General features: G+C 27.9%; 2 protein-coding genes across 2 annotated transcripts; both read left to right on the plus strand.

The window, feature by feature from the left end:
- The first annotated feature begins 286 nt into the window (after positions 1-286).
- On the plus strand, positions 287-1,257 carry LOC137836199 (uncharacterized). Its single transcript, XM_068645048.2, has 2 exons — positions 287-357; positions 656-1,257. The coding sequence occupies exons 1-2, from the start codon at positions 291-293 to the stop codon at positions 1,171-1,173; spliced, it is 585 nt and encodes a 194-aa protein (XP_068501149.2). The 5' UTR covers positions 287-290; the 3' UTR covers positions 1,174-1,257.
- Positions 1,258-7,191: 5,934 nt separating this feature from the next.
- On the plus strand, positions 7,192-8,376 carry LOC137834719 (uncharacterized; the record flags this gene model as incomplete). The annotated part of the gene is made up of 1 exon (XM_068642879.2): positions 7,192-8,376. A coding segment is annotated over one exon (1,161 nt), but the record flags the coding sequence as incomplete, so codon positions are not given.
- Between the last annotated feature and the right edge of the window lie 1,576 nt (positions 8,377-9,952).

Genomic DNA, 9,952 nt, shown 5'->3' on the forward strand with positions numbered 1-9,952 from the left:
AAATACTAATTAAGGTGTGAAACATGAAATGATATAATGTCAATAATAAAGATTTATTAAGAGTATAAGAAAGTCATATTAAATATTTAATGTATAATTAATAAACAAACATTATATTCATACTTATGTTTAATTCACAATGAATATAAAAATACATTTAAGCATCACAATTATTAATTAAGGAATTTAATATTATTTAGTTGACTTTTGGTTAAACTTCTTCCACCATTTGGGTATATATATATATGAATACTTGTGGTTGAATAACACAATGTATGAAGAAGAATAAGATGGGTTCTTCAAGATATTCCATTGTCAATGTGACATTCTTGTTAGCCCTTTTCATCATCACTTTAGGTTAGAAATATGCTCATTTCTCTCTCTATTTATATTTATATATATATATATATATATATATATATATATATATATATTCTCAATTCAGATAAGTTATTTTCTCTTAAATTACAAAATCTTTGACATAGTTGTTAATATTTCATGTATGTATGCAGTCAATTAACTATTGCCTTTCATTGGTGATTTTTTTTTTTTATGGTGTAAGGTGGAGAAGTGTGTTTGTTTATTTTATTTTGTACGATGAACTATTTTTAAAATCTTTAATGAAAATTTGAGTTGTCATATGATTGTGATGCAGATTTGTGCATGGTGAAGACAGAAGCAAATGGACCAATTCATCGATTACCATGTAATAACGATAAAGAGTGCCAAGAAGGATGTCATAATCCAAAGTGTGGTTGTTCAGCAGTGTGCATGAATCAGTTTTGCCAGTGTCCAGATCCAACTCTTCAATCACAGGAACCACACCACCATGCTCAACCACCACACCACCATGCCCAACCACCACACCACCCACGCCACCCTCACCGCTCACCACCACCACCCCAACAAACTCCACCACCATCACCACCCAAAACACCACCACCACCACCCAAAGCAACAACACCACCACCACCCAAAGCAACAACACCACCACCCAAAGCCACAACACCACCACCACCACCCAAAGCAACACCACCACCACCCAAAGCAACAACACCACCACCACCCAAAGCAACAACACCACCACCCAAAGCCACAACACCACCACCACCACCCAAAGCAACACCACCACCACCCAAAGTCACAACACCACCACCACCACCCTACTACTGAGTCATCTTCTTTTTCGGATGCAGTTCATCACTTCTTCTTCATATATTCTTAGTTCTTAATAAAATATAATCCTTTCTTGTCTCACTGAGTGTCCCTATATTATATCATAGCTTATCATGTTTCTTATATTAGAATGAATGATAGAGATAAGCTTCAACCAAGAACTTTTGAAGAAAAGAAATAATAAGATTGGATTTATATAAATTTAATTTAATTAAGTTAACTTCCAATAAAATATAATTTTCTTAAAAACTTTAAGTTTTTACTTCCAACTTATTTATAAATTAATTTTAATTTATGATGAATGTTTGTTTAATTATTTGGAAAAAAATGGTACACACAATTTAATTTATATAAAAGCCCTTAAGTTCCTCTAAATTTGAGGAAGACTTCCTCTCTTAAGCTATCATACACCACTTGAATAAAACAACTCTTAAAGAGTATAATTCGTTATCTTCCTCACTTAAATATCCTCTCTATATTTGACCGTTCATCACTAAAGCATCACAAGAGTGTATCATTTAAGCTGCATGAGCGTATCGTTTGATTTTTCCACTCAAGTGCAATCATTTTTCATTCAGACAAAGATACCATCTAAGTACCTGTAGTGAGTGTATCATTTGATGTTCTAACTTAGTGAAATTAGATTTTCTTAACTGAAGGTATCATGTGTGTCACTTAAGTGAGTGTATCATCTAATGCTCTCACTTAAGAAGTCACAAACACTGAAATGGAGTTATTGTTTGATTCTTTGAAGTAAGTGTATCATTTGATACTCTCGCTCAGCAAAATCAAAATTGCTTAAGTTAAGTTGTCATTTGACGCGCCCAAATTAGTGTATGATATGATTATTTCACTCAACCAAATCAAAATCGCTTAAACTAAGGTATCATTTGAGGCGCCCAAGTTAGTGTATGATATGATGATTTCACTCAACCAAATCAGCATCGCTGAAACTAAGGTATCATTTGAGGCATCCATAATATGATGATTTCACTCAACCAAATCAAAATCGCCTTAGAGGAGATATATTTTGAGTCACTCAAGTGAATGTATTATCTTATGCTCTCACTCAGCGAAATTACAATTTCTTATGCGAAGGTGTCGTATGACTCGCTCAATCGAGTGTATCATTTGATGTTCTTGCTCAGCAAAATCATAATCTCTTAAGCGGATGTATCATTTGAGTCACTCGCTTAATCAAAATTATTTTTGCTAAAGTGAAGATATGGTCTAATATTTGTACTCAAGCAAAAAATATAGTAGAAAATTGGCTTCTTCTCGAATTTATTTGTTTATATTTTATAAGAGAATTTATAATTCAGTAGTGAAATCATTTTTATGATATTTTTAAATATATAATAATTGTATATTCAATTTTTTATAAAAAAATATTAATTTATTGTATTTTAAAATTTTAATATTCTTAATTTTTATTTAATTTTAGTTAATATAATATTTAGATTAAATGAGGGAAGTAATGATAAATATTTTTTTTGTTGAAAATAATATATCTATTTTATAATTAAGAAAATATAATTTTCATGGTAATTAAAAATTAAGAAAATATTTTTATGTATATTTCTCTCAACAATTAAATAAAATATTAATTAGAGTGTAAAATATGAAATAAAGATACGTTAAGAGTATAAGAAAGTTATATTTATATTTAATGTATAATTAATAAAAAAAATACATCATATTTGATTAGTGTCATATTTCAGTATTTCATATTAAAATACAGATACTTAAGACTAATTATATCTTTTGGGATTCAGAGTTATTTGTTCAAACTCTTATGTCTTTAGGTGATATTTAAATATATATAATATTATGTTTTTGATTGATTATTGGTATTGTCATTTTATTCAAAAGGCTCGGTTACCATGATTTTGATCCTAAGATTTATAATTAATAAAAAATACATGATATTTGATTGGTGTCATATTTCAGTAATATTTTTGTTCAAACTCTTATGTCTTTAAGTGATATTTAAATATAATATTATGTTCCTGATTGATTATTGGTATTGTCGTTTTATTCACCACAAGAAAAATTCCATTATTACTAATTATTATTTATGCCTATTTATATTATTTATTAATGTTGGAAGTTATGTGCACTGGATAGGACTCGAACCCAAGCCCCCAATTAATATTGAAAGGAAACTACAAGGCATCCAAAAATCAATTCAAAGTTCTTTCAGTGACCAAGGAAACATTAATCACTAGACCATACAAATTCTTTCGTCATATTATCATTTTTATTATACTTATTATCATTAATATAATTTATACATATTAATATAATTAAAAATAATAATAATAAAATAAATTATATTCATATTATTAATATTATTTATTTTATTATTAATATTATATTCATATTATTAATATTAATATTGTTAATACTTTTAATATTGTTAATATTGTTAATATTATTAATAATAATAAGTATAATAAAAATCATAATAATACTAAAGAATTTGCTTAGTGTAGTGGTTAAATTTTCCTTGGTTACTAAAGGAACCTGATTTTGAATCCTATTCACTTTACATACGGAATTTAATCCGTATGTAAAAATTCGTATGAGACTCTCTTAATAATTTTATATACAAGAAATTTATATAAATAAATTTTATATGGCATCAACATCAATCAAAGGATAAAATATTATTATGCTTTTCAAAATACAAATTGTAACATTATTTTTCTTTTTTTTTATATTTTTATAGTAAATTTGAATTGTGGAGAATAAATTATAATGCATTTTTAAATATATTTTAATAGTAAATTTTGGATGAATTTTTTTTAATAAATTATAATGTTGGTATTTTTTGTTTGTTAAAAAGTATCAAAATAAGTAACAGTAAAAATTAAATAAAATTGTTTGAAAATTTTATAAAAAAATTATTAACTGAATGGTTTAAAAAATTATAAATAAAATTAAGTTATTCATTAATAGTATGTATTAATAAAAAAAATTAAGTGAATAAATTTATTATTAGGTTTAATAAAATAAATAAATGTATACATTATAATTTTAAAATAAAAATTAAGAAAAAAATTATATTTAAATTGAAAGATTAGGTAAATAATGAGTTATATATAAATATCTCATAAATTATAATAACAAATATGATTATATAATATTTTTTATAATTTCTTAGGATTTAGAATTTAGCATGAGACTTAGGATTTAGAGTTTAGGGTTTACATTTATTTTACTTATAATATTTACTTACATCAAAATATTTATAAAATTTTCTATTTCATTCTCTTTGTATTGATATTTCTTCATAAATATTTATATATTTAATTTATAATTTTCAATTTTTCTTCTATTTCAATTTTATTAATATTTAAATTCACTATAACTTTATAAATATTTAAAAGTGAAAATAGTATTATAGGAAAAAGGTCAGGTGCTAGATAATGAAATAAAAACAAAAGAGTGTTAGATGGGGGAAATAAAAGTGTAAATAGTGTTATTTGAGGAAAACAAATCTTAATTAAATTAAAATATTGTTAGTTAATTAGATATCAATTTAAAAATTGATTTAAATTTTTTTATTAATAATGGAAACTAATTTATATACTTAATGTAAAAAATATTATCTAATTTAGTTAATATACTAACTAATTATTTTTTATCGATAAAAAATATTTCTTTTTGAATGATTTTCTCAATAATAAAAGGGATACGAGTTAAGAGTTAAATAAAAAGTCATAGTTATCATAATAAAAATACATTTAATGCATGAGTGGAAATAGTATTATAGGAAAAAGATCAGTTACTAGATAATGAAATAAAAACAAAAAAAGTGTTAGATGGATAAATAAAAGTGTAAATAGTGTTATTTGAAGAAAACAAATCTTAATTAAATTAAAATATTGTTAGTTAATTAGATATCAATTTAAAAATTGATTTAAATTTTTTTATTAATAATGGAAACTAATTTATATACTTAATGTAAAAAAATACTATCTAATTTATTTAATATACTAACTAATTATTTTTTATCAATAAAAAATATTTCTTTTTGAATGATTTTCTCAATAATACAAGGGATATGAGTTAAGAGTTAAATAAAAAGTCATAGTTATCATAATAAAAATACATTTAATGCATGAGTGGAAATAGTATTATAGGAAAAAGGTCAGTTACTAGATAATGAAATAAAAACAAAAAAAAAGTGTTATATGGAGAAATAAAAGTGTAAATAGTGTTATTTGAAGAAAACAAATCTTAATTAAATTAAAATATTGTTAGTTAATTAGATATCAATTTAAAAATTAATTTAATTTTTTTTATTAATAATGGAAACTAATTTATATACTTAATGTAAAAAATACTATCTAATTTAGTTAATATACTAACTAATTATTTTTTATCGATAAAAAATATTTCTTTTTGAATGATTTTCTCAATAATAAAAGGGATACGAGTTAAGAGTTAAATAAAAAGTCATAGTTATCATAATAAAAATACATTTAATGCATGAGTGAAAATAGTATTATTGGAAATAGGTCAGTTACTAGATAATGAAATAAAACCAAAAGAGTGTTAGATGGAGAAATAAAAGTGTAAATAGTGTTATTTGAAGAAAACAAATCTTAATTAAATTAAAATATTGTTAGTTAATTAGATATCAATTTAAAAATTGATTTAAATTTTTTTATTAATAATGCAAACTAATTTATATACTTAATGTAAAAAATACTATCTAATTTAGTTAATATACTAACTAATTATTTTTTATCGATAAAAAATATTTCTTTTTTAATGATTTTCTCAATAATAAAAGGGATACGAGTTAAGAGTTAAATAAAAAGTCATAGTTATCATAATAAAAATACATTTAATGCATGAGTGAAAATAGTATTATAGGAAAAAGGTCAGTTACTAGATAATGAAATAAAAACAAAAAAAGTGTTAGATGGAGAAATAAAAGTGTAAATAGTGTTATTTGAAGAAAACAAATCTTAATTAAATTAAAATATTGTTAGTTAATTAGATATCAATTTAAAAATTGATTTAAATTTTTTTTATTAATAATGGAAACTAATTTATATACTTAATGTAAAAAATACTATCTAATTTAGTTAATATACTAACTAATTATTTTTTATCGATAAAAAATATTTCTTTTTGAATGATTTTCTCAATAATAAAAGGGATAAGAGTTAAGAGTTAAATAAAAAGTCATAGTTATCATAATAAAAATACATTTAATGCATGAGTGGAAATAGTATTATAGGAAAAATGTCAGTTAATAGATAATGAAATAAAAACAAAAGAGTGTTAGATGGAGAAATAAAAGTGTAAATAGTGTTATTTGAGGAAAACAAATCTTAATTAAATTAAAATATTGTTAGTTAATTAGATATCAATTTAAAAATTAATTTAATTTTTTTTATTAATAATGGAAACTAAATTATATACTTGATGTATAAAATACTATCTAATTTAGTTAATATACTAACTAATTATTTTTTATCGATAAAAAATATTTCTTTTTGAATGATTTTCTCAATAATAGAAGGGATACAGTCAAGACTTAAAAAAAAAACTCATAATTATCATAATAATAATACATTTAATGCATGAGTTTAATCAATTACTAATTAATAAATATTATTTATTTCTTTTGTCTTTTGGTGAAAGTGCTTCCACCATTTGGGTATATATATGGATGAATAGTTGTGATGGAAGAACATGTTCTATGAAGAAGAAGATGGGGTCTTCAAGATATTCCATTGTGAATGTGACATTCTTGTTAGCCCTTTTCATCATCACTTTAGGTTCATTTCACTCTCTTTGTCTCTTTATAGTTAATATTTTATATGAAATTTGTGTTGGCATTGTTGATTAATTAGATGGTTGTGATGCAGATTTGTGCATGGTGAAGACAGAAGCAAGAGGACCCATTTATCGATGGCCATGTGATAGCGATAAAGAGTGCAAAGTTGGGTGCCATAATCCTAACTGTGGTTGTGCTTCTGTCTGCATTGATCATGTTTGTCAGTGTCCTCATCTAACTTCAACCCACACTCTTACTCTCCAACCACACCCACCACACCAAGCACCACCCCCACACCACCATCAACCACCTCACCAAGCACCATCACCACCTCATCCACCACCACACCAAGTACCACCACACCAAGCACCATCACCACACCAAGTACCACCACACCATCCACCACCACACCAAGCACCATCACCACACCACCCACCACCACACCAAGTACCATCACCACACCATCCACCACCACATCAAGCACCATCACCATCACCACACCACCCATCACCACACCACCCAGCACCACACCACTCACACCACTCATCACCACACCACTCACCATCACCACACCACCCACCACCACACCAAGCACCATCACCACACCACCCACCACCACCCCAAACACCATCACCACACCACCCACCACCACCCCAAACACCATCACCACACCACCCACCACCACCCCAAACACCATCACCACACCACCCACCACCACCCCAAGCACCATCACCACACCACCCACCACCACACCAAGTACCATCACCACACCATCCACCACCACATCAAGCACCATCACCATCACCACACCACCCATCACCACACCACCCAGCACCACACCACCCACACCACTCACACCACTCACACCACTCATCACCACACCACTCACCATCACCACACCACCCACCACCACACCAAGCACCATCACCACACCACCCACCACCACCCCAAACACCACCACCACCCCAAACACCATCACCACACCACCCACCACCACCCCAAGCACCATCACCACACCACCCACCACCACCCCAAGCACCATCACCACACCACCCACCACCACCCCAAGCACCATCACCACACCACCCACCACCCCAAACACCATCACCACACCACCCACCACCACCCCAAACACCATCACCACACCAAACACCATCACCAAACTACCCCCCACCACACCAAACACCACCACCACACCACTCACCACCCCAAGCACCACCACCACACCAAGCACCACCCCAAGGACCACCACCACACCAAGCATCACCACCACCACACCAAGCAAATCCACCAGTACCACCATACTCAAACTGAGTCATCTCCTTCTTCGGATGCAATTCATCAACTTCTTTTTCATATGTATTCTTAGTTCTTAATAAAATATAAATGTTTCATGTCTCTCTGTGTTCCTATATTATATCACAGCTTATCATTTTTATTGGATTGGAATGATTGACAGATGTAAGTTTCAACCAAGAACTTTTGATTGAACAAAGGAAATAATAAAATTGGATTTATATAAATTTAATTTAATTTAAGTTCATTTCCACACAAAAATATAATTTTCTCAAAACTTATATTTTTTACTTCTAACTTATTTATAAATTAATTTTAATTTACGATGAATACTTATTAATTATTTAAAAAAAACTCGTACAAGCACCATCTAATTCGTTTAATTTTAATTTTCAAATGAAAAGGAGTTTAATGTTGCGATAACTATTTAAAAAACAAAAAAATACAAAAAACTAGACAGAGATAATTAAGTAACATTGTTCTTTTAAATATACACGAGTATATTTGACCAAATTGACTTGTAGCAATGGTGAAATGTTTACCATTTATTATATTTTTTTCATTTGTTTTCATAATAATAAAGCATATTGTTCAAAATTAAAAAAAAATCCATTTTTGTAAAATAATAAATTATACACATTAAAATTTTAGTTTACTTTGGATTTCTCGTCAAAATACAATTTAGGATTATTATGATAAAAAAATTAGGATTTTTCATATTGCTTTTCAATATACATCAGAAAATAATCTAATCATTGGCTCACTTTAATAGGAAGGAGATCTCGCATTCCTTGCTTCATGTTTTTGTAAAGTTGTTGAGTTATACAAGTTGTTTATTAAGTTAATCCATTTTGGCATATATATCATAAATGTTTGGTGATGTATTATGTCTAACCATTTTCCAAGACAAATTTATTAGAAAACAAAACTAAAATAAAGAAAGATTTTGGTTAGTTTTTAAGAAGAATGGTCACTCAAAGTGTAGTTGCTCTCAATTTTTTTGTTTTAAATTGGTTTTAAATCAAGAAAAATAATTTTCAAATGCACATCCTATAAAAGAAAAATAACATGGATAAAACTAAGAGAAAAACACTCAAATTGAAAAAAAGGTAAAACAATAAAGGCTAAGCAAAACGAGCACCACAGGAGTATTGATTGAAAGAGAAACGAAAATGTGTGGTTTGATCATACTGACATCGAGCAAAAGTAGCATTAGCTTGAAACAAGGTTGGGTTATAAAGTTTACATCTCTGAAAACGTTTTTCTTAGACAAGTAGGAGAGATTTGATTTCATTAATAGAGTAAAGATCAGTTCGGGATGTGACAACAACAATAAACACATTGTAATCTTCTTATACCTTTCAAGAATACTCTCACTGTGATCTTTCGTAGTCAATGGGGCACCAATTGCAGCAAGCATGTTGACGGTCTTCTCAATATCATGAGGATAGGCATAAATCATTTTGTAATTCTTGGGAGTCTTTAGCAACAACTTCATCTTTTGAATTTTAGCATGAGTATGAAATGCATATCGATCTTTAAGACATTTCAAAATTTGCGCTAAAGTATCTAAATCCACAACTTTTGTAAGAATTTGTGTTGTCATTGAAACATGAAGTCAAGCTATGATAAGTTGATTTTGTTGTTAAAAAATATCTAAAGGTTGAGACTAAGTGTGTG

The sequence above is a fragment of the Phaseolus vulgaris genome, chromosome 5 (genome assembly GCF_051622355.1).
Source record: "Phaseolus vulgaris cultivar YP4 chromosome 5, ASM5162235v1, whole genome shotgun sequence".
NCBI classification, from domain to species: domain Eukaryota; kingdom Viridiplantae; phylum Streptophyta; class Magnoliopsida; order Fabales; family Fabaceae; genus Phaseolus; species Phaseolus vulgaris.